This window comes from Macrobrachium rosenbergii, chromosome 44 (genome assembly GCF_040412425.1).
Source record: "Macrobrachium rosenbergii isolate ZJJX-2024 chromosome 44, ASM4041242v1, whole genome shotgun sequence".
In the NCBI taxonomy this organism is placed as follows: domain Eukaryota; kingdom Metazoa; phylum Arthropoda; class Malacostraca; order Decapoda; family Palaemonidae; genus Macrobrachium; species Macrobrachium rosenbergii.
Window position 1 is genome coordinate 44,769,960 of NC_089784.1, and position 26,258 is coordinate 44,796,217.

Consider the following 26,258-nt stretch of genomic DNA (forward strand, 5'->3'; position numbering starts at 1 on the left):
TGGTGGAAAACCTCCAGCCGTGAAGACACAGGGAATGCACTGCCAGGTGGAACTGCTTTGCATGAGGTTGACGCAGAAGGTTGGGCCAGGGGGGAATCTCTCTCAGCGCCTTGGAGAGGAGAGCTACCAGGTCCGGGTACCAACTGGCCTGGGGCCATTTGGGTGCCACCAGAGTCATTCTGAGATTCGGGGTGATCACCACTCGGCTGATCACACGGCGAATCAGACAGAATGGGGGAAAGGCGTAAGCGTCGAGATTGTCCCACGGGTGTTGGAACGTGTCCTCCGCAGCGGCCCATGGGTCCGGCACGACAGAACAGAAGATCTGGAGTTTTCTGTTGTGCCGGGTGGCGAACAGATCGATGACTGGACACCCCCACAGGTCGAACAGCCTTTCCGCTACTTCCTGATGGAGGGACCATTCGGTCCCTACCACCTGGCTCTGGCAGCTGAGCTTGTCTGCCACGACATTCCTCTTGCCTGGAATGTACCTGGCTGACAGCTCTACCGAGTGAGCCACGGCTCACTCGTGCACCTGCATCGTCAATTGATGAAGCTGGTGGGACACCAGTCCCCCCTGCTTGTTGACGTATGCCACTACCGTGGTATTGTCGCTCATCAGTACCACAGAGTGTCCCATCACTCGATCCCGGAACTCCTGGAGGGCCAGGAAGGCCGCCTTGAGCTCCAGGATGTTGATGTGAAGGTGCTTGTCGTCTCGGTGCCACATTCCCGAAGTCAGCAACTCCTCCAGGTGTGCGCCCCATCCCTCGGTCGATGCGTCCGAGAACAGAAGCATGTCCAGAGGGGGAGTATGCAGGGATACTCCTATTAAGAGGTTCCTGTCGTCTAACCCCACCAGTGAAGGTCCTTTCTCACTTCCTCAGAAAGAGGAATGAGGAAGGACTGGGGATCTCGGGACTGGGACCAATGTTTCTTTAGTCTCCACTGGAGAGACCGCAGGTGAAGACGCCCGTGAGGTACTAGCTTCTCCAATGACGACAGGTGACCGATGACGACTTGCCATTGCCGAGCTGGTTGCTCCTGTCGAGACAGGAACAACTGTGCTGCCTGCCTGAACTTGCTGATACGAGAGTCCGAGGGAAAGACTTTCGCTGCCACCGTGTCTATCAGCATGCCCAGGTACTTTGTCCTCTGCTTGGGGGTGAGATCTGACTTCTCCAGATTTACCATGATCCCTAGATCGCGGCAAAACTCAAGGAGATGATCCCTGTCCTGTAGCAACCGTGAGCGAGAGCTCGTCAGGACTAGCCAGTCGTCGAGATACCTCAGTAGACGTATCCCGTGCGAGTGGGCCCAAGCTGACACGAGAGAGAACACTCTTGTGAACACCTGGGGAGCGGTCGAGAGTCCCGAAGCAAAGTGCCCTGAATTGGAAGACCGACTCCCCGAGGACAAAGCGGAGGTACTTGCGCGAGGACGGATGGATGGGTATCTGGAAATACGCATCCCTCAAGTCCACCGTAAGCATGAAGTCGTTCTCCCTGATGGAGGCCAGCACAGTTTGCGCTGTTTCCATCGTGAACCGAGTCTGGTGAAGGAAACGGTTCAAGGGACTCTGAGAGGTCTATGACCGGTCTCCATCCCCCTGATGCCTTCTCTACGAGAAAGATGCAGCTGTAAAAGCCTGGAGACTGGTCCGACACGACTTCTACAGCATTCTTGCTCAGCATGGCTTGCACTTCTTGCTGTAGTGCGATGTCCTTCGACAAACCTGAAAGATAAGTTTGGAGATGGACCGGAGAGTAGGTGAGGGGAGGCCGAGACTTGAAGGGTAGTAGATATCCCTCCCGAAGGACATCCACTATCCAGATCTCGGCTCCGTGTCGCTGCCACGTTGCCCAATGGCTCGACAGGCACCACCCCCCCCTTCGGCAGCTTTTGGTGGGGAACGCCGCCCCTAGCGTTTCCCCTTCTTCTTCTTACCCTTGCCCCCTTTACCGGCATGGAAAGAGGGCTGAAAGGGGCGGGAGTAAACCCCCCTTCTCAAGGAAGAAGAAGGCTGGGTGATTCCTCGGGACCCCTTCGAAGACTGGGACTTCTTAGGGGCCGAGGAAGTGCCAGCCTGGCCCGAAGACCTGGCTGCGGTGGGACGAGAAGACCCGGAGGTCTTAACCACTGCCTGGTGGACAAGCTGGTTGCTTTCATAGGCACGGCGTTTGTCCACAGCGGCGTCCACCAACTCTCTAGGGAAGAGAGAGGAGGAACCCAGCAACGGTCCATTCCGAAGAGCGATGGCTGACTCGGGACCTACGGACCTGGCAAAGTGAGAGAGAACAGCGTCTCTCCACTTTAGCACCAGGTTTGCCCACAGGTTTGCTGTCTGGTGGGCAAGGTAGGAAATAGCCCTACCTCCAGACTGGCACAGTCTCCCAAAGGTGGAGTCCTCCCCAGGTACAATAGCGCCTGAGGAAGCAGCTACCTTCGATACTGTGAATGACCACAGATCGAGCCAGGAGACTGCCTGGAAGGCCGCCATGGCGGTGGCTTCCAGGGTTGCAGCTTCTTGTTGAGAGAGAGAAATGTTCTCTGCCGACAACTGCTGCAACGACAGACCCGGATCCAAACGAGTTAGGTCCGGGTCAACCTGTTTAGTCAGCAACGCCCCTTCCGCTGGTGCGTAGAAACGCTTCTGACGAGGCAGAGGGGAGGGGGGGGGAGAAGCTTGTCCGAGCGACTTGATCGAAGCGAGCTGTCCTGCCCAGACACAAGACCGTTCACTTGATCGAGAATTCCTCGCAAGTGTGGACCACGGCAGCCCCACCGAAGCCTTGGGTTCCTTCTTGGGTCCCCAGAAGGATTCGAGGCGCGACGGACAATCCACAGACGAAGCCGTGGTCCCTTCCCCGAGGTCATTGTGCTGACGAATCAGCGCGATAACCTCTGCAAAAGTCCTCTGTATTTCGGGGGTGTCCGCATCCTGGGGCAGAGGACCTTCGAGTCCTTCCAGGGTGCGGTCCTCCCGAACTACTCTCCCTGCAGGAGGGAGAACCTCGGCAGACCCCCTAGGACCTTCCTGAACTACGCGGGCGTAGGACCTGGTCGAGCCAAGGACCGAGCCAGGTGCATACCCCCACGCAGTTGAACTCTGAGGAGAACAATCCCCAGAGTTCCTCCTCTCCGACTCACGCCCCCTGGAGGAGACCGAAGGGGCGGAGGGGACAGGCGAGGAAGATCGGGCGCTCCCGCTGCCTTTACTGGCAGAACCAGCAGAGGCAGCGGGCCGAGAGCGGTCACCAACCCGCGGTGATGACAAGCCCCGGGTCGAGGAGACCGCTTCAGCCCGGTGAAACGATCTCCGAGGAGAGCGGAGCGGCTCGCGATGAGAGTCGAGCCGCGCGCATGCGTCTCCCCTGAGCCAGGCTGGCCACGCGGGTGTGGCCGGGGACTGGGAGGAGTCGAACGCGCGGCTGGCTGGCACGAGCTTGCGCTGTCCTCTGGACGCGCCCCAGACTTCTTCGAGGCCGGAGCCTCTCGGGAAGACTGAGTAGGGGACTTCTTCCCTGTCTCTCCTTGCGTTTGGCCCCGCGGGGCTGAAGCATTATCCCAGGAACCTGACCTGGCACTGGAAGGAGTGCCAGCAGGAAGAGGCGGAGCACCTGCATGCCCCAGCTCTTTCTCTCGTCCCACGCCCTGGTCCGTACGGCGAGAAGTGTCCACCGTAACAGACTGGGGTACCCGAGTCTCCTTGGGGACCCGGGTACTCAGAGCAACTCGCGAACGAGTGTCCGACACGGTCTCGCTGGCCTTAGAAGCAGGAGGTTTCTTAGGCGCAGCGGGGAGAGTGCCAACCTTGGTCTGCAAGCCCTTGGCTCCCGGTGCCCCTGGCCCGGAGGCCGGGGCAGCGGTTCCCTGATCCAAGGATCGGGAAGAGCCTACGAGAGATCCCACTGCCTTCCCTGTGGAAGGAGGCAGACCCTTAGAAATCTCGGTGCGAGGTTTCTTAGGGGGGGAGAGGCAGACTTCTTCTTCTTCGGCCGCGAAGCCTCGGAAGGAGAAGAGGAAGAAGCAGCAGACGACGACGATGAAGATGAAGATGAAGATGAAGACGATGACGACACCTTCCTAGACCTCTTCTTCTTCTTCTTCACCATCTGCTTCAGGAAAGCAGTCAAATCCCCAAGCCAGGAAAGCGAGGCCGCCGATTCAGGAACAGCAGGAGGGGCTGCAGCAGCAGAAGGCACATCCCGGGCAGAAATGGCGGAGCTCGGACCAGCAATTGCCTGGGCAGAGAGAGCCGCTCGTCGGCCAGGAACCGAGGTGGGCGGGGCCAGGGATGCAGGCGCCGCCCCTCCCGCGTGCAGATTCAAGTCAGGCCGTGCCAGGGTCGCTGGGGTGGGGATTGAGGCAGACGAAGGGCTGGGCTGGAGAGTCAGACAAGGAACCGTATCCAAAGACAGGCCATGGTCAGCAACAGGGGCAGCAACAGTCACGTAAGGAAATGATGACGTCACCATGTAGGAGGGGCCAGCACGTGTGAATGGAGCCAGGAAGCCAGGCGGCAGTGGAACAGCGTGCTGGCCCGCGGATGACACTGACACTTGGGTGTCCAGATGCGAAGCCACTGAAATCGGCATCTGGACGAACCTCGAGAAGGTGACAGTTGTCGTAGTGGCTGTCGCTGCCGTGTGGGTCGTGACTGGAGGGGGGGCCAGGGGAGCCAAACCTTCCAGAGCCGAGCCAGGTAGGCCCAGGTGTAGCCAGGGAGAGTTGGGATTCATCGCCTGGCTATCCAGTCCGGGACCTGAAGCAAGATTTGGGTTAGCAATGGAAGCCCCTACCTGCTCCGGAGGAAAAAACTCACCTCCGGAACGGGAAGAGACTTCCGAGAGGATGTCGCAGTCCAACTCTCCCCCGCGCCCTTCCACAAACGAAGAAACGTAAGAGGAAGGGGAGGGGGAGTCCTCACCTGAGGGAGAGGGAGCAAGAAGGGGAAGTTCGCCGGGAGGGAGAAACGAACCTGATACATTCGCCATCAACGGAGTCGTCGGGGGTGTATTTCCCTCGGACGACTCCTTGGTAGACTTACGACGGTAACGTCGCCTCCCCTCGAACTTGCCCCATTGCTCGGAGGACCACAAATAACACTCACTACAAGTCGAGTCGCGTGAACACACACGCCCCCTGCAAGATGTACAGAGTGCGTGTGGGTCCACGTCAACTCTAGATCTGAAAGAATTACAATTTTTACCCCCTACTCCATTTTAAAGAGAGAAAAAAAGAATATTCCCATCAAAAATGACGAAAAAAATGCTGTCAGGCAGAGAACGGCAAAGTACAACGTCCGAGCGCTACGACGGCTGAAAGCAAATTGGAATGTTTACATCCGGGCAGGCGGTACTCCCGCCTCCTGGACAGTAGTCAACCCTTAAACGCCGAGCCTCTATTTACAAAAACGTCTCCGTATGCCGGCGTTCGGGAGTTAAGCGCCGCCGGAAAAAGTTTTTCAAAAAATCACAGCACGCTTAGTTTTTAAGATTAAGAGTTCATTTTTGGCTCATTTTTTTTTGTCATTGCCTGAAGTTTAGTATGCAACCATCAGAAATGAAAAAAATATCATTATCATATATAAATATTGAAATATATGACAGCGCAAAAAAACGTTTTCATATATAATTTTATACAAATCGCGCTGTGAGCAAAACGGTTAAAGCTAACGGGTTATTTTTTTTTTTTCTTTGTATTGTACACTAAATTGTGATGATTTTGGTATATAACAAATTGTAAAACGATCAAAGCAACACAGAAAAATATTATCACAAAATGATGCATGAATTAAATAACGTGCGGACGTAAAAAAATGTTTTTTAAAAAATTCACCATAAATCGAAATATTGTGCTAGAGACTTCCCGTTTGTTGAAAAATTAAGCTAATTGATTGAATATTACTAGACTGTAAGGGTTTTAGCTTACAATTGCAGTTTTCGACCATTTCGGTCGAGTTAAAGTTGACTGAAAGTAGAATTTTTTCTATTTATAGTGATTTATATGAAAATATTTCAAAACTGATAAAAGCTACAACCATGGGTTATTTTCTGTTGTATTCTACATGAAATTGCACACATTTTCATATATAAAACTTTATGTAACGACTAATATAAAACGGTGCAAACATTACGACAACGTGACGAAAGAATTTCAGAGATGTTCGGCCGAGTTCTGGCGTAGCGACGTAAGGAAAATGTTTTTTCAAAAATTCACCATAAATCGAAATATTGTGCTAGAGACTTCCAATTTATTGCAAAATGAAGGTAAATGATTGAATATTACTAGAATGTAAGAGTTTTAGCTTACAATTGCGTTTTTCGACCATTTCGGTCGAGTTAAAGTTGACCGAAGGTTGAAATTTTGGCAGTTATCGTGATTTATGTGAAAATATTTCAAAACTGATAAAAGCTACAACCATGAGCCATTTTCTGTTGTATTCTACATGAAATTGCGCACATTTTCATACATAAAAGTTTATGTAACGACTAATGTAAAACGATGCAAACATTACGACAACGTGATGAAAGAATTTCTGAGATGTTCGGCCGAGTTACGCGGCGCAGACGTAAGGAAAAAGGTTTTTTTTTTTTCAGAAATTCACCATAAATCGAAATATTGTGCTAGAGACTTCCAGTTTGTTGCAAAATGAAGGTACATGATTGAATATTACTAGAATGTAAGAGTTTAAGCTTAAAATTGTGTTTTTTTTACCATTTCGGTCGAGTTAAAGTTGACCGAAGGTTGAAATTTTGGCAGTTATCGTGATTTTATATGAAAATATTTCAAAACTGATAAAAGCTACAACCATGAGTTATTTTCTGTTGTATTCTACATGAAATTGGGCACATTTCCATATGTAAAACTTTATGTAACGACTAATATAAAACGGTGCAAACATTATGACAACGTGACGAAAGAATTTCTGGCGCGGACGTAAGGAAAAAGTTTTTTTAAAAATTCACCATAAATCGAAATATTGTGCTAGAGACTTCCAATTTGTTGCAAAATGAAGGTAAATGATTGAATATTACTAGAATGTAAGAGTTTTAGCTTACAATTGTGCTTTTTTACCATTTCGGTCGAGTCAAAGTTGACTGAAGGTTGAAATTTTGGCAGTTATCGTGGTTTATATGAAAATATTTCCAAACTGATAAAAGCTACAACCATGGGTTGTATGTTGCTGTATTTTACATGAAATTGCGCACATTTTCATATATAAAACTTTATGTAAAGGCTAATATAAAACAGTGCAAAACTTACAACAAAATGACGAAAGAATTTCTGAAATTTTCGGCCGAGTTACCGCACGGGCGTAAGGAAAAAGTTTTTTTCAAAAATTCATAAATCGAAATATTGTGCTAGAGACTTCCAATTTGTTGCAAAATGAAGGTAAATGATTGAATATTACTAGAATGTAAGAGTTTTAGCTTACAATTGCGTTTTTCAACCATTTCGGTCGAGTCAAAGTTGGCCGAAGGTTGAAATTTTTTGTAGTCGACGTACGGTACATCCACTTGGCACCCAACAGACAATTTTAGTCGACGTATGATACGTCCAGTCGGCGTTTAAGGGTTAACTGCCTACCACCTTGTTTGAAGTTCAACGGCCGTTTCCAGCCTACGCCTGAAAGTACTCTCCTAATGTAAAGGACCGAGGGTTTGTATATTGTGTCGGAACAAATTACAAAACCCGTTCAACCAACCACCTCTCACCTAAGGTCTATATCCTTTAGATAGACCCAACAAATCTGCGTTATATTCAACCACATCCCCAGAATGATCAAGCGAACCACTCTTAGAAGCCAAAGGCGACCTTGCGCCAGATCGAAACAGAAGTGACGAAGGAGAAAATTTTGCCGGAGCACAAACTCCACTGGAAAACGAAACCCCAACAGGAGACCGACTCTGCACAACTGATGCCTTCTCCTCACTACCTAACCCCGACCTATCCGTCTTAGTCATGCCTAGCTCTTGATTTTTGACTAAAGTTTTCAACATTGAATTTTTCAACCATACTACAAGGGGGTTCGGGGGAGGGTCCTTCACTGTCTGCTCTGCGCCGAGGGGACCAGCAGAACCTACCCACTCGGAGGCTTGTGGTTCTCCATTACCATCAGCACCTGTTAGGGCTGGTTCTGGAACAGATATGGGAGCTGAAAGAGAAGCAATACAGTAATAGACATCCTAACACTACTACTACTATCCTTGCTAGAAAATTGTTGAAAAAGACTAGCTACTAAATTCGTCATACTACTCGTGATCCTATCTTCTAATTGTCTAACTCTGAATTCGCTAAATGTGAAACCGAAGCCTGAGGTCCCTCAGGCAATGAAGAATCCGACCGCCGTTTGCCACCCTTGCTAGCCAGCGATTTGTGATGGCGAATGTAATCTTGCATCTGTTCTGACGTCCAATCTGAACATTCATCGCAACGCGTTTGTAAATTACATTGAATTTTTCTACATGCCTGACAAATGGAGTGTCTATCATGTCTCAAAGTACTCATCCGTTTCTTGCAAGACAAGCAGGAGCGATGGGCGCTGGCATCCACGGTCGTAGGGGCAGACGAAGTCGAGCTCGAAGGCGCGGTAGTGACAGGAGAGGAGGAAGACTTGTCCAGAATGATCAATCACGTTCAAGAACTGGTGAACTCAAATCCAAAGACGTTCCACGATGAAATATCCAGAAACACTGAGAAATCCAAGTAGAAGGTCGTTAATCCTGGGGAAGAGTCCGTAAATCCAAGCAGAAGGTCGTAAATCGGGAGAAAGGTCAGTAATTCCAGTCCAGTAATCTCAAATACCATAGAGGAGTCGAGCAATAGGATTAAAATTCGCTCTGCTGAAGGGAACAACCGTTCAGCAGCACGAACAGAAAGCAATTGACGGAAATGGGGCGTGTCGGCACACACCTGTGTCAGTGTTACCAACCATTTGTTGTGGTAGCTCAGTGACAAGATTTTACCTGCAGCGTTGGTAACGCTGGCTGTTAAAATTCCCAATAGGGAGATTGGTAATTAAGGTTGTTCAGGCTAGTGGGATAAAGGGCTAATTCAGGTGTTCAGGGAGTGTATTGCAATACTAAACTTAATCCTGGTCCACAGAATTGATCACAGAAATGTTGTATTTTATATAGAAATGTCTGTGGATTATATAAGAATGAAAAGAACTTGGATGCAGCTGCTGTTAATTTTGATATTCTTTGTTCTAAAACTCTTGCATCTGATTTGAGACATAGTGTATTAAAGAATTGTTCTGTCCATTTTACTCAAACGTAATGCCATTCCAAGGGCCTGTGGAATGGCTTTGTATATTAGAGAGGGTTTATCCACATCTAATAGGCCACTGTAAGAGTTTGGATGTCAGGAAACACAATTGGTTAGAGTCAGTGGAAGATTAATAAACCTTTATGTTTTTGCTGTCTATAGGAGCCCACAAACTGGATGACTCTTTAAGGCTGCTTGCTTAACAAAATGGTTGCAGTTCAGAAAGCTGACTGCAAGGCTTATTTCATTTTTGTTGGAGATTATAATGCTCATCACACTGACTGTGATTGTATGATGTAAACAGAGTCTGACTCTCACATACCAGGAAAAGGTTTTGCAATTCCCTTCATCTGAGATTGGGAAGATAATCCGTAAGTGGACCCGGAAGGGGTCTCTCGCAAAACAGGTTGACCTGACTCCATCATCCGTACAAGTGATAATACACAACCTTTACAGGTTGGGGAGGCCATTGAGATGACCACCAAGTAGTGGGGAGATGGTCAACTGTTCTTCACTGCAGCTCCAACTTTACTCTTCAGAAAGCAAAAAGAAAAATTCAAGCTAAATCCATTATGAGCTAGGGAACATCTTTTCAGAAGAAAGTCTGCACCTAAGTTGAATTTTTTTTTTATGTTACTGGCTGCTGTAGAGCGTGAGCCCATGGCAACACAAGGCTGCTAATCTAAATTCATCCATCCATCCATCCTTTTTTTATGAGAGGAACGTCAATGCCCTTCCCCAAGACACCAATAATCTCTGGAATATCAGAGATGGGAGTCCAGTGCCAACAAAGTTAGCTAGCATTTTCACACAATGGCAAACCACAATGCTGCCTGAAAGGAAGCCATGGTGACTGACTTCATAACTGAGAAGGAAGACCATTCTTGGAATTTCTCTGAGGGGAGGTGTTTATCAGTCTGCAAACTGACAAAACAACCTGAAGGGGAGTAGTCTATTAATGCTCTGGTGTGTCAGTGGCAGGGAGAGTGGCTTTCTAATCTGCTAAACAGAAGGAATCTGCAGATGAGACTGTTAACCTGATCCAAAACACAAAGGGCAAGCAATGAATTCTCCACTTGGAATAACTCCATCACTTTCAGAGTGCACCAGAGTATGCTTTACTGATGAAATGGGTTTTAAAAAGAAGCAGCAAATGCTTCCCCAAAATCACCTTGTACACATATAAACCCAACAACCTCTTGAATAATCACTCCAACTCTGCCTGAATTAGACAAAGAAGTGGAATCTTCTTCAGAGAGCCAGTGTGCCTTGATGAGTGTTCTCTTAACTGTGGACACAAATGATGGACCTAGCAGTAACCGTGGTTGAAAAATGGGCTGAGGTTGGCTCATAACTTTTCAAAATCATGGTCCACATTCCTGTAGCCCTTCGTACTGTAGTGTGTTTGGGATTTAAGCACAGCTCCCCACACTTCCACAACAGGTACAGCATCCTGTACTCTGAGATGCTGTAGTCAGCATACAGGATGGCACAAAATGTCTGGACCAGCTGAGAATATAACTGCAGGAATTCTGGCTATTTCAAATAAATTTGCCCGTAATGGCAAAAGGGTTTTGCAAATAGTAAAAAAAAATCAGTTTTTGCTTTTTCTTTTTTACTTACAAAAATTCCATCCTAAGTATACGCAATTGCAAAAAGTCTAACAACTGAGTTGCAGTAAAATACCCTCTTGATCCTACCTATAAGATGCACCATCAATCTAGGTACATAATACATTACAATAATCTGTTTTCTCTACACAAATATATTATTTATTATTCACACAGTTCAAGAAACTGTGGGGTACAATAGGTTCCTCATTTCAACTCGCTAAACCATACAGTCCAACAGAAGTGCCCAAAACTACACGGTCGCAACATCCTCACACTAATCTCCGTTTTGTACTACTACAAGTAAGAGAGAAACTAGGATTATTTACAATGAAGGATGAGCATGAGAGTGGCTAGATAAGAATAAAACAAAATATTACAATAACTGGTTAAAATAAATAAAATAACATTTCCTAGCACTGGACATAGGTTTCCCACTTCAGAACAACTTGCCGAACCTGAATGAATTGAGGCTTTGAATGAATACTTACACTGGGAGTCTTGGATAAACCAGGAACACCACAAATGTCTGCAATATCATGTGCATGAAGTAAAAAAAATGAAGTTTTCATAATAAAACTAATATTGTAATACTTACCTGAACACCTGAATTAGCCCTGGTCACTGACCAGCCCAAACTACATCCCCATAGCTTTTACCCACTAAGTGGGTAATAAACTGTCAGCGTTACCAACACCTACAGGAAAATCTTGTCAAATGAGTTACCTGAAGTACCGTTGGCAACACTGCTGCAAGTCCCGGCCGAGTGAGTCCGAGATCCCCAATTGCGTTATCCACTATTCAAATTGAAGTGGGGAGGAGGGTGGGAATCATTCAGGTGTTCAGGTAAGTATTACAATATTAGTTTTATTATAAAAACTTCATATTGCAATACACTCCCTGAACACCTGAATTAGCCCGATTAACAAAATTTAGTGGCGGTGGGATCAATCTAATTCAGCCCGACCTGCCATCAGGGAAAGCAGGTAACTCATTATTCGCCTACTCTGTATAAATGAATGTATCCTCACCTGGTTATCCCACTCGGCAGGTGAGAATGTCTGTAGAGAGAGTACCCCTGACATCAGTCTCATGTCTAGGTACTGTCTGAGTCGAGCTACCTCTCATGTGGTATTCAAACCTCCTCATGGATAGAGAGCAGCAAAATAAAAACCAACCTACCATGTGGCTAATCACAGCCTCCCATGATTAGTGGAGAACGATGAACCTCCCATGTGGCTAATCAAAGCACTCTCATTTATGGAGGGTCTGAGTCGAGCTACCTCTCATGTGGTATTCAAACCTCCTCATGGATAGAGAGTAGCAAAATAAAAACCAACCTACCATGTGGCTAATCACAGCCTCCCATGATTAGTGGAGAACAATGAACCTCCCATGTGGCTAATCAAAGCACTCTCATTTATGGAGGGTCTGAGTCGAGCTACCTCTCATGTGGTATTCAAACCTCCTCATGGATAGAGAGTAGCAAAAAAAAAAAAAAAAATAAAAACCAACCTACCATGTGGCTAATCACAGCCTCCCATGATTAGTGGAGAACGATGAACCTCCCATGTGGCTAATCAAAGCATTCTCATGTATGGAGGGGTAGATGAACCTCCCATGTGGCTAATCAAAGCACTCTCATGTATGGAGGGGTACGATGAACCTCCCATGTGGCTAATCAAAGCACTCTCATGTATGGAGGGGTATGAAGAACCTCCCATGTGGCTATTGTAGCCTCTCATGTATGGAGGAGAAGTTGAGTGTGCAGGATCTTCGAGTTCTTCGCCATCCGTTGCCGCCAATGTCTGCGCAGAAGAGGCTGAAGAAACCAAACCTGTCCACTGGATCTGCCTATCTTCACAGTACTAAAGTCAATCAAACTTAATATTCTCTCTATGAACCCCGACTAACAGAGAATCCAAAATTCCAAATTTCCTGACTACATTCATTACCTATAGTTCCCCCCACCCTTAACATTACTACGTAATTATAAGATCGAGTTGGTCATCGCAAAGGGAACAAGCGAGAAATTCTTCTTCGAAGAAAACTGAACGTCTTTAGGTAGAAGTTGTGAAAACGACACCGACTCCAAGTGGCCGCCGCTAAGAACCTCCGCACTAAGAGAGTACGCCCTTAGCTAAATGAACGCACCCACGATAGAAAGGTTAGCGGCTACACACGGACTAAGAGAATAACTTTTATGTTGCGGCAAATGCCGACGAGCGCAGAAGTATCCCAGCGCCGACGAAAAAACCTAGACTAGCCTATGAGAGCACCTCTTTGGACTCTCGTAGGGAAACTATCAAAGACTAGGATACTTAGGATACTCTGACCTTAAGTTCATGTGATTATACTATCACTGTTGCTTAAGATTCTAAAGCCTAAAAAGGAATTTTTTCTATCTGGTTAACCTAATAATCACCGCACTACGTGAATACTACCATAGCTAAATGAGTGCAACCTAGATAATAGACTTCGCCATTAAACGTGGACTAAGTGAATAACCTTCTGAGTCTTCGCACGAAGAGAATACCACCTCAGCTAACTGAACGCACCCTAGACAGGAGAATTCGCCACTATACGCAGTGGGGCGAATTGAACGTCTCTTAAGTGGAGGAAGAAAACAAAGACGGACTCGCAAGCAACTACCTCCAGAATAGAAGACTTTGAACCATTCCTTAGAAAAGAAGATGAAGTGGACATACTCCGAATACTGTACGGTAAGGCATAACTTCGCACCACACGAGAATCGAGAAGTGTGCCCGCAACTGTGTTCGTGTAGTGAGCGCTTATGAACCAGGAACCAGGAACCATTTCTCCGAAAGTAACTAATCGCTTCCTTCGACAGCGGACGGGAAGGATTCCGCGGAGAGTCAAGAAGTGTACATGGAAGCGGACGGAGTTTATCAACCTTTGATAATTATTCGCATCGGACAGAGATATCCCCGCTGATGCCGGAACCAAACACTTGCAGATAAAGAACCTTAAACAAACGAAGCAGAGTTTAAGCCTCGGACATGACTTCCGGAAGAAGAGAAATACTTATCATTTCCCGCCTAGGAAACTGGCCTAAGAAACTTCCCGAAGCTCGCCCATTGTTTTATCTGCAGCTAATGCCGAAAGAAAGAAATAAAACAACTAACCAATTATCTCAACATTAGAACTTCCGACAAATCTCACGAGGGAGCCCGAGGGAACGTAACAAGTCAAAGAAGATCTTACTGCTAGAAATTTCAGGAAAATAGAAAAATGTACTGCAAAGTGCTGAGCAGTAGCCAGCAATAGCCGAAAACGGAAGAATCTTGACTTTCTGAAGGAATAAGAGAAAACCTGCTATTTAAGTTATGGCAGGCCTAAAGATGGAATGACCTTCCTTACGACACAGACTTCCCCATGTCAAGTTGACCTGGTAAAGCTACGGGTTGACTTCTGAAGCTGAAGGAAACACTGTCTAGACATAACTTTAGAGTGTCTGGACTGTCAGCTGTTCGCTCGGCAGTCGCCCGCAACTAGGTTCATCACGCAAGAGTTTGGATGATAATGGTGAAAATGCGGTTGTCTAAAAGATCTTCCACATAAGGAGGAATATCGGAACTTCCTTAAGGAGCATTAGGAATTCCAGAACCGAGGGTGTTAGAGCCAGCAAGGAGCTAGAGTCACAGACGTCTTGACACCACCGCAATTCCTGATTACCTGATGAATGAGACCGAATGGCGGAAAGTATACACCTCTAAGTTCTAATGATCTTGTTCCCCCCAAGTTCTCAGATAAGACACGGCAGTTACGATGTCGCAAAGCAGACCCACTATTGTGTTGTGCACTAGGACTGAGAAACACCTGAGGGCTTCCTTTATAGCCCTGAGGTTCCTGAAGGTTATGACTCCTCTCGTTCCCAATCCCTCCAAAGGCCCGAAGCCTGGGTTCCTCCAAGGTTGCTCCCCAACCTTGATATGAGGCATCTGAGTACAGAAGAAAGTCGGGAAGAGGGGAGACTATAGACCTTCCGGATGTCAGATGCGCTTCTTCAGACTATCACAGACGATCTGACAAGCGAGAATCGTTCCAGATTATACCTGTATTCTCGATGTGGAAGTCCCAGCGATTCCTGAGACATACCTGAAGAGAAAGCATGCGGAGACACAAGACCCTGGAATGAGAGAGAGAGAGAGAGAGAGAGAGAGAGAGAGAGAGAGAGAGAGAGAGAGAGAGAGAGAGAGAGAGAGAGAGAGAGAGAGAGGACATTCTCCCTAAAGGCTTCTTCAAGTGGGTACCGGCTGTTCCCTGTTAAACAGGAACCCTCTATTCTACATTTTGTACTTTCAACGATGCATATTTGCCAAAACTGGAGACATGAGTTAGAAGCAACAAGTTCGTTATACTGGACACATCCCTTGAACCCGGAGCAGCCACACTAATCATAGCTTGCTGTGATGCTACTGCTGACGACGGCTACACGAAATAGACCATGGAGGAGATCTCCTCCCTAAAAGGTTGTTGCAGAGCGCAAAAGGCGCCCACAACAGAACCCTCTCCGAATGTCCGGATAGTCAGGCGGAACTTCAAAAGAAGCCCCTACTCTCTGCCAAAGAACGTTGTATAGTCAGGCGACATGTTAACCTGGTATGCCAGCCTTACTGACACCGAAGTGAAGAGGTGTCAAGCAGTACCGGACCGGAGGGAGAAATCATCTTGTTTGAGCAACTACCTGTTCTGTCGCATATAGCGACTCGAACATCGTTGCTTCGGTAGTGTACACTCCTCCGGAACCTTGGATTGAGGATACATGAGGATGAAGTCTACCATCCGCATATACTCATTCTCATTGGCTGAAGGAGAACTAATATCCGGTACCGGATCCTCTTCTTCAATGAACAATCCTTGTCGGACTGGTTCGACCGAGCCGGAGGATTGTCAGACTGGTCCGACCGAGCCGGAACAGGAAAGAGGCAGGCCGATCCCTAGCAAACGCCGAACTCGAAAACCCAGAACTGCTTCACCTGAGTGCGTGAGACGGACACCTGACGTATCAATTGCGAACATACTGGAGGCACCAAAGTCTAGGTTGAGCAAACCCCGCACCACCCAACAGGGATGACACAACACCTGGGCAGACCACGCCCACTCCTGAGAGAGAAGAGGCCGCAACACCTGAACTACTCAAATCCAGATGTATCAAAACCGCATGAGAGTGGGATCCGGAACTGAAGACCCGGAACCAACATGGATGCCTAGACGGAGGGACAGAGAAACCTGCCGGAAAGTTGAGAAAGAAGAAGCCGGAGGAGGGAAGAAGGAAGAAGCCACACTCGGAGTAACCACCGGAGCGCCCAACACCGACGTTGGACAGATGGAGAAGGTCCCAACCGGACCGAAACTCAAAGGAGTATTGAAGGGGAAGTTACGAGGTACCGAACCGAAGGTAACAGAAGGTAGTTACCAACTATCCTGGAGAATGGAAAGGCTGCGGAAACTATCGGTGCTCATACACTGAACGCTGGCGCAGGCGAATCGCCAACTGCCGTAGCATCCGCAAGAATCCCGGAGGATACATACAATTAGGAAACTATTGGTGCTGATACACTGAACGCTGGCACAGGCAAATCGCAGACTGCCATAGCATCCACAAGAATCGCCGAGGATACATTACAATGAGGAAACTATTGGTGCTGATACACTGAACGCTGGCGCCGGCGAATCGCCGACTGCCGTAACATCCGCAAGAATCGCGGAGGATACATTACAGTTAGGAACCCATAAAGAATGAAATAAGGAGTTGCTGATGCCTCCGCAAACAACCGAGAAGCAACTAGACCGGATGCCTGAGAAACCACCGGATTTGCAAAAGGTGATAAGACGACGGATCCGTAAAAGTACCCCTTCCCTTAACCCCGAACAGAGAGAGGGGGCCGCTGAGCTCTAAAATACAGGGTTGAAGCAAGAAAGCCTTGCTCTGCTGAGTTAAAAGCCAAGAAAACAGGATGCGCAACAAAGACCCCGAGAGCCCCCCAAAGAGCGGACCGAAAAGAATATTGAGAAGGGCAATGGAAGAAGGCTTAGAAGAAAACGGGGGAAAAACGGGAAATTTCCGTAACGGCCGAAGAGGCCATAGATTTTAAAGAAAACAGACTGGTTCTGTTCCCCCTGCCCCTGATAATCTTGATAGACATTATCAAATCAGAAAATTCGAAGAAAATAGCCTGGTCCTGTTCCCCCCGCCCCTGATAATCTTGATAGACATTATCAAATCAGAAAATTCTTTAAGACATGATCATGAATATTGGAAAAACCCGATCGCCAGAATTACCACCATCGCAAGACGAACAAAATTTTAAACCCCCAAAGAAAAAAGGAACCTTCGAAGGAGGAGTATTCAAGGAAAAAATAAAAATTCAGAACCAGATACATCAGAAACCAAATCTGAACGACCCTCCACGGATCTGGAAACCTTTGTTGCACAGAGCACGAAGCAGGAAATAAAACCGACGATTGATCTGAATGAGAGACCTAAACCCAAAGAAGACCACGCTCAACTACTTTCCTGAATACTTCCTAATTAGAATTCCTACCCTTCTGAGTGATTCCTAATTCTAAATCCACCTTAGAACTTACGCTTTTAGAGGGAAGGGGAAATCTGCTACCAACACTGCCTGCTCCGGCGATGGCGGTAGATCTTACCTTCGAGGTATGCGGTTCTCCATGACCCCGGCACCCGTTAGGGCTGGTTCTGGAACAGGCAGGGGGGCTGAAAAAGAACGATTAGTATCTACAACACTATTACTACTATCCTTATCTCTAGTTTCCGTTAATTTAGTCATAAGTTAGAAAAATAGACTAGACATACTCAGCTAGTAACTTGTCCTCTAACTTTTTGAATAATTCTTCCATCTGATCTACCGACCAAGACTCCCCGCCTATCTGACTGATACTACACTGTGTCTTCCTACATAAAACACAAACAGAATGTCGATCGTGTTTGAGGGTACTCATCCTACGCTTGCAGGACGTGTAGGGACGATGAGCGTCAGCATCTCCAACAGTAGAAGGCTCTGTCGTCGAAGATGTAAACGAAGTTGAAGTATTGGCGCTAGCAGTCGGCGACATCTTCTTGTTTGACTTATCCAATGGAATCCAAAGTACCGATCCCAAAGTCAAAATCGGGAGAGAAGTTCCAAATCCCATCAATAAAGTATCCATCCAGGAGAAAAAGAGTTGAAAACAGTCTAAATCGTGATCTGATGTCCAAAATCTTGAATGGGGGTCGGGCTAAATGACCAAAAGTTTGCCTGATATGGGACACACCCACACAGCATGGCGAACAAAAAGCAATTGGGGATCTTGGCCTCACTCGGCCGGGACTTGCAGCAGTGTTGCCAATGGTACTTCAGGTAACTCATTTGACAAGATTTTCCTGTAAGCGTTGGTAACGCTGACAGTTTATTACCCACTTAGTGGGTAAAAGCTATGGGGATGTAGTTCGGGCTGGTCAGTGACCAGGGCTAATTCAGGTGTTCAGGGAGTGTACTGCAATATTAAAAATAAAAAAGGACCATGGTTAGTGTTATGGTATTACTGTATTTATAAAAAAAATTACAGGTAATTCATAATTATTATTTGTTTTTTGCAACTGTAATTCTTGCTTATACCTGTTAACTTTTTTTTTATACTGTACTGGACTGCCTCTACGGACTGAATAACTATACAGTATAGAATCTTTGTTGTGCCCTTCTTCCTCTAAGAAACATGGCTTTCTCTAATGGGGTGCTTTCTCCAATTAAATTTTTTGTCTTGAAATCACCTGACTGTGACTCTGCCTAAGGCCAACAAACTGGCATATCCTACACAACCTGTTAAAGTGGAAATCTTTAATTTCTCTCACAAACTGCTTTACCTAAATATGAGCTTTTCAAGTTTTTGTGGACTGATAAGTACCAGACCATTGAACTGGAGATTTGTAACGGAACAGACACTACATAATTTTATGTAGACAAGAAGAAATACAATAAAAAAAACACTGGAAGCCTCAAAGTTGGTAACAATCCTGGATAAAATTCATGTCCATTTAGTAAACATTTAGCAACTCCTTCCATCCAAGAGTTATCTGAATCCAACCTGACTAAGGCACAGTGGATTGCTTTAGCAGTGGCATGTGGGGGTAATGTGTCTAGTGGTATGATTAAGGCACAAATCAAATATATTGCAATCCAAGCATTGATGGACTCTGGTAAAGTAGATGAAGAGTTAGGAGAGGCACAGGAATTGTTGAATGCAGCTGAGGCAGAATTTACAGATAAACATGAACAAAAGAAAAAGTGATGCAGAATCAGAGATTAGACGTATAGAAGCAGAAGAAAATTTGATTAAGCTGAAGATACAGGCAGAAAGAGAAAGAGAAGATAGAGAGAAAAGAGAAAGAAAGGAAAGAGAAGAAGAAAATGCAGCAGAAGAAGAAAGAGAAAGAGCAAGACATGAAAGGGAGATGGAGTTAATAAAAGCTCGATCCACATTACCTGTAACACCATCTAACCCTACTCAAGGTAATTCAGACCCTGTATTTGATGTAGTAAGAGTGCAGAAATTAATTCCAAAATTTACAGAAGCAGCTCCAGATGAGTTTTTTGATCACTTTGAAAAAGTGGCTTCAGGTATGGGATGGCCAGAGGATAAATGGTCCGTCTTGTTACAGAGTATTCTCATTGGTAAAGGAAGAAGTGCCTATTTAGCCTTATCAGCTGATCAGTGTAAAGAGTACAAGGTACTCAAACACAATGTGCTACAAGTTTACCAGATGACCCCTGAATATTATAATGAAAGATTCAGATCTTTGAGAAAGGATGACAAGATAACTTTCTTGGATTATGCTTACAAAGTAAGAAGATGTTTTAAACGATGGTTGGAGGCTGCTAAAGTTAAATCTATGGGCGAACTTGAGGAGTTAGTAGTCCTAGAACAATATCTTAGAGGAATTCCTGAACACATAAGAGCCTATTTAAGAGAGAGAGAGGTTAAGAAACTTGACAGAGCTGCTACAATGAGCGAAGATTTTAATATAATTTCTAGCAAAAGAAATTATAATGTCAAGTACCAGAACCAACAACGCACAGGTTTCAGATCTCATCCAAATTTCAGGAACATTAAAACTGGAAATCCTTCTAGTGGCTATGCCAATATAAAGCCAGGTAACACCCCTCAACAAATGAATGTTAAATCCTCATCATCCAGTCTGTTCTCAAGACAGATACAGAAGACTAATGTTGTCTGCTACAAGTGTGGAAGAGTAGGACACTACAGTCGAGATTGTTATCAGACACAACAGCAGACCAAACCAGTTGGTCAAGTGGTTAAAGGTAACCAGGTGAAGCAAACTACGAAGAGCAGTGTGGGAACGACTGAGACTAAACAAGCAGAGTGTTTAGCAACCAGTGGAAATGTAGCTTCAAGCAGTGAGTGGCTGAGCAGCTTGGAGGCTTTTAAGCCATATATCTATGAAGGTACGCTGACAACTCAAGGAGGAAGTGTGCAGGTACCAGTCAAGGTATTACGTGATACGGGGAGTAACCATAGTGTGGTAGTTCGTGGTGCTCACCCACAGCTGGAGAGGAATCTCACTGGAGATTCAGTTATTTTGAAGGAGAAGAGGTAACTCCTATATGCCGCTTGCATTTGTCCTGTGAATTGGTGACAGGAAGTGTTGATTTTGCTGTAAAGGACTCACTAGCTGTTGAAGGTATACATGTTTTACTGGGTAATGAAGTTGGTGGTGTACCATTTGTTCCTTGTCCTATAGTGACAGACAAACCGTTAAGGGTTAGTCCTACGGTAGATTTAGAGAAGAAAAACCCCCACCTGTTTCCAAGTTGTGTAACTACCAGGAGTATGAAGAGAACTATGTCTGCAAGTGAAGATACTGAGGATTTACCTGCACCAGAAGAATCAAGTGATGGATCTTTAAGATTAGAAGAGCTGTTCCATGAAAGTGAAATTTTCCCTAGTAATGAAGAGATTTCCCAAGAAGAAGTGGATCCTGTTGTTATTGAAGAGACTCCAAGTAGTCAAAGTGTTCCTGAATATAGTAGTGAAACTACAGAAGCAGAGTTAGCAGATATGGAAAGTTCAGCCCTTGAAGTTGGTCAAGTGACTAGAGAGAAGCTAATGAAACTGCAGAAGAGGGATACAACATTGGCTGATCTGTTCTTCAGAGTTGTTGATCAAGAAGAGATGCAACAAACCTCCACCTGTTATTATCTAAAGGAAGGATTGCTAATGAGGAAGCATCGACCTGCAGATATACCAGGAAATGCTGAATGGGGTGAATATCATCAAATTTTGATTCCATATCCATTGAGGAAACAAGTTGTAGCAGTAGCGCACAAGTCTGGACATATGGGAATCAGGAAGACTGTTGAGAAGATTATGAAGTATTTTTTCTGGCCTGGACTTCACAAGGATGTTAGCAGATTTTGCAGAGTGTGTCACACATGCCAGATAGCTGGAAAACCGAATGAAACCATTCAGAAAGCACCCCTACAACCCATAGAAGTTAGAGGAGAACCCTTTAGCAAGGTAATTATAGATGTGGTTGGGCCACTTCCGAAAACAAAGAAAGGAAATGAATATCTATTAACATTAATGTGTCCAGTGACTAGGTATCCTGAGGCGATTCCTGTAAGAAGTATAAGTGCAAAGGTAATTGCTGAGAAGTTGGTGGAGTTTTTCTCCAAGTTTGGAATACCAGAAATTGTGCAAAGTGATAGAGGAATGAACTTTACTTCAAAATTATTCCAGGATGTGATGAACTTGTTAGGAGTAAAACAACAGTTATCAACTGCTTATCATCCAGAGACTCAAGGAGCCTTGGAAAGGTTCAACCAGACATTGAAAAATATGTTAACTAAGTATTGTAATGAATCAGGAAGAGAATGGGATGCTGGTTTACCTTTAATATTATTTGAAGTTAGGAATGCTTATCAAGAAAGCATCGGATGTTCACCAAATGAAATGATTTTTGGTCGAGACATTAGAGGTCCATTGAAGATTCTTGCAGAGAATTGGGAAGAAAATCAAGAGGAAATCCAAGGAGAATATGTGAAGAACTTGAGGAAAAGACTAAGAGAAATTAGAAAATTCTCTTTAGAAAATTTGAAAATAAGTCAAGAGAAAATGAAAAGAAAATGTGATGCTAAGACTAAGCTAAGAAATTTTAGTATTGGACAGCAAGTTCTAGTGTTCTTACCAGTGAAAAGATTTCCCCTTACCAATAAGTTTCAAGGTCCTTATAAGATAATAGAGAAGTTAAGTGATCGAACTTATGTGATTGAAACACCAGGAAGAAGAAAACGACAGAGGAAGATACATGTGAATCTTTTGAAACCTTACTTCTCAGAGACTAAAACTGGAACAGTGTCAATAACACAGACAACTTCATCTACAGAGGACGATGACGGCTACGAATTGGGAGCTGAAAACAAGATGAACAATTCTTCAATATTAGAAAATTTGGAAGTTAAATTAAAACATCTGAGTGTTGAGCAAAGTAGTGAATTAAGTGAAGTGATTCAAAGTTTCCCTGAAATTTTTGCAGATGTACCTAGGTGTACCAATCTGACAAAGCATGAGATAAAGATCAGAGAAGATGGAAAACCTTTTAAAATGAGAGCTTATCGCTTATCACCTTTTCATCGAGATGTTTTGAAGAAAAAAGTTGAATATTTGTTGCAGCATGGATTAGTAGAACCCAGTTCAAGTCATTATAGTTCTCCTTGTGTGTTAGTGAAGAAACCAGATGGGTCATTTAGGATGTGTACTGATTATAGGAAACTGAATTTCATCAGTGTGGCTGACAATTATCCTTTGCCTCTTATTGATCAATTACTTGATAATATTGGGCAAGCCAAATTTGTTTCCGAGATAGACTTGTTGAAAGGATATTATCAAATTCCCTTAGATGAGAATGCTCAGTTGCTGTCAGCTTTCATTACTCCTTTTGGACTGTATCAATACACTGTTTTGCCGTTTGGTCTGATGAATGCACCTGCAACATTCCAGCGAGTGATGGATCAACTACTAGGATCAATAGAAGGAGTAGGTGTATACCTTGATGACATTATGATTTATTCTAATACATGGGAAGAACATCTGAAGATATTAAGAAAAGTGTTCAAGAAACTACGGGAAGCAGAACTAACAATCAACTTACCAAAAACCGAGTTTGGAAAGGCAACTGTACAGTATCTAGGATTTGAAGTTGGAAAGGGCCTTCTCGCTCCTATTGATGCTAATGTAGAAGGTATCCGCAAGGCTACCCCTCCTGCTACGAGGAAACAGCTACAAAGATTTTTGGGCATGGCTGGATTTTATCGCTGATTCTGTCCAAATTTCTCAGCCGTAGTGGCTCCCTTAACTGACTTAACCAGTCCTAAAAGAAAGTTTGTTTGGACTCCAGAATGTCAAAAATCATTTGAGAAGGTTAAAGCCATATTAACCCTTAAACGCAGAGCCTCTATTTACAAAAACGTCTCCCGTATGCCGTAAAAGTTCGGAGTTAAGCGCCAAGCAGAAAAAAAAAATTTTCAAAAAAATCACAGCACGCTTAGTTTTCAAGATTAAGAGTTCATTTTTGGCTCCTTTTTTTTGTCATTGCCTGAAGTTTAGTATGCAACCATCAGAAATGAAAAAAAATATTATCATATATAAATATTGAAATATATGACAGCGCAAAAAAAATTTTTCATATATAATTTTATACAAATCGCGCTGTGAGCAAAACGGTTAAAGCTAACGGGTTATTTTTTTTTTTTTCGTTGTATTGTACACTAAATTGTGATGATTTTGGTATATAACAAATTGTAAAACGATCAAAGCAACACAGAGAAAATATTATCACAAAATGATGCATGAATTCGTAACGCTCGGACGTAAAAAATTGTTTTTTTCAAAAATTCACCATAAATCGAAATATTGTGCTAGAGACTTCCCGTTTGTTAAAAAATTAAACTAATTGAATATTACTAGACTGTAAGGGTTTTAGCTTATAATTGCAGTTTTTTACCATTTCGGTCGAGTCAAAGTTGACCGAAAGTCGAATTTTTTCTATTCATAGTGATTTATATGAAAATATTTCAAAACTGATAAAAGCTACACCCATGAGTTTTTTTCTGTTGTATTGTACATGAAATTGCACACATTTTCATATAAAAAAGTTTATGTAACGACTAATATAAAACGGTGCAAACATTACGACAATGTGACGAAAGAATTTCTGAGATGTTTGGCCGAGTTACCGCGCGGACGTAAGGAAAATGTTTTTTTCAAAAATTCACCATAAATCGAAATATTGTGCTAGAGACTTCCAATTTATTACAAAATGAAGGTAAATGATTGGATATTACTAGAATGTAAGAGTTTTAGCTTACAATTGCGTTTTTCGACTATTTCAGGCGAGTTAAAGTTGACCGAAGGTTGAAATTTTGGCAGTTATCGTGATTTATGTGAAAATATTTCAAAACTGATAAAAGCTACAACCATGAGTTATTTTCTGTTGTATTCTACATGAAATTGCACACATTTTCATATATAAAAGTTTATGTAACGACTAATGTAAAACGATGCAAACATTACGCAACGTGACGAAAGAATTTCTGAGATGTTGGCCGAGTTATCATCTTATGAGACGAAGGAAAAATTTTTTTTTTCAGAAATTCACCATAAATCGATATTGTGCTAGAGACTTCCAGTTTGTTGCAAAATGAAGGTACATGATTGAATACTACTAGAATGTAAGAGTTTTAGCTTATAATTGCGTTTTTTGACCATTTCGGTCCAGTTAAAGTTGACCGAAGGTTGAAATTTTGGCAGTTATCGTGATTTATATGAAAATATTTCAAAACTGATAAAGGCTACAACCATGAGTTATTTTCTGTTGTATTCTGCATGAAATTGCGCACATTTCCATATATAAAACTTTATGTAACGACTAATATAAAACAGTGCAAACATTACGACAACGTGACGAAAGAATTTCTGGCGCGGACGTAAGGAAAAAGTTTTTTCAAAAATTCACCATAAATCGAAATATTGTGCAGAGACTTCCAATTTGTTGCAAAATGAAGGTAAATGATTGAATATTACTAGAATGTAAGAGTTTTAGCTTACAATTGTGTTTTTACCATTTCGGTCGAGTCAAGGTTGACCGAAGGTTGAAATTTTGGCAGTTATCGTGGTTTATATGAAAATATTTCCAAACTGATAAAAGCTACAACCATGGGTTGTATTTTGCTGTATTTTACATGAAATTGCACACATCTTCATATATAAAACTTTATGTAACAAAGTAATATAAAACAGTGCAAAAATTACGACAAAATGACGAAAGAATTTCTGAAATTTTTGGCGAGTTACAGCGCTAAGAGGCGTAAGGAAAAAGTTTTTTTCAAAAATTCACCATAAATCGAAATATTGTGCTAGATACTTCCAATTTGTTGTAAAATGAAGGTAAATGATTGAATATTACTAGAATGTAAGAGTTTTAGCTTACAATTGCATTTTTCGACCATTTCGGTCGAGTCAAAGTTGACCGAAGGTTGAAATTTTTTGTAGTCGATGTACGGTACGTCCACTTGGCACCCAACAGACAATTTTAGTCGACGTATGATACGTCCAGTAGGCGTTTAAGGGTTAACTTCAAGACCAGTGCTTCAAGCTCCAGACTTCAATAAAAAGTTCGTGATACAAGTTGATGCATCCGACTGTGGAATTGGAGCTGTTCTACTTCAAGAAGATGACAACAAAATCTTCCATCCAGTATGTTTCATGTCTTCAAAGTTGAAAAAGCACCAGAAAACTTACTCAACAATTGAAAAAGAAACATTAGCATTAATTACAGCATTGAAAAAGTTTGAAGTGTATGTGAACCAACCTAGGAATGAAGAAATTTGAGTGTTGTCGGATCACAACCTAATCTCATTCATTAATAAGATGAAAAATAATAATATGAGACTGACCAGGTGGTTTTTATGCCTGCAACCATATAATGTAAGGGTTAAACATAATTCAGGAAAAGATCATGTCATAGCAGATTATTTATCCCGTTGTGAATCGTTGGATTCAAACCCGGGATAAGTAATCTGGGGGGAGGAATTTCATGATGTTGCCTTGTAATACGTATATCCTCCTATAATTTTGACATATTTACTTTTTTCATGTGTTATGTGTAATGATAATGATCGCTAAAGTGTCATGTTTAGTTTGGCATCAGATCTCAAAAGAACTAATGATTAAGTAACTTGATAGCGTAATTTAGAATTAATACAATTTTAATAGTACCGTAGTTTTGAATAATATCTTTCTTGGTAAAAGTGTAGTATTTGAACACGTGTG

At 43.8% G+C, this 26,258-nt stretch overlaps 1 protein-coding gene across 3 annotated transcripts in view; it reads right to left on the minus strand.

The window, feature by feature from the left end:
• The window catches only part of LOC136829553 (transmembrane protein 42), a 271,989-nt gene that overhangs the window by 160,992 nt on the left and 84,739 nt on the right, over window positions 1–26,258 (minus strand). The window contains exon 3 of one of the 3 annotated variants that reach the window (XM_067088391.1): window positions 22,260–22,341. The exons of the other annotated variants lie outside the window; for them this stretch is intronic. Within the exon in view, the coding sequence (XP_066944492.1) occupies window position 22,260 (1 nt within the window). The 5' untranslated portion in view covers window positions 22,261–22,341. The remainder of the gene's footprint in view (window positions 1–22,259; window positions 22,342–26,258) is intronic. 3 annotated transcript variants of the gene reach the window in all.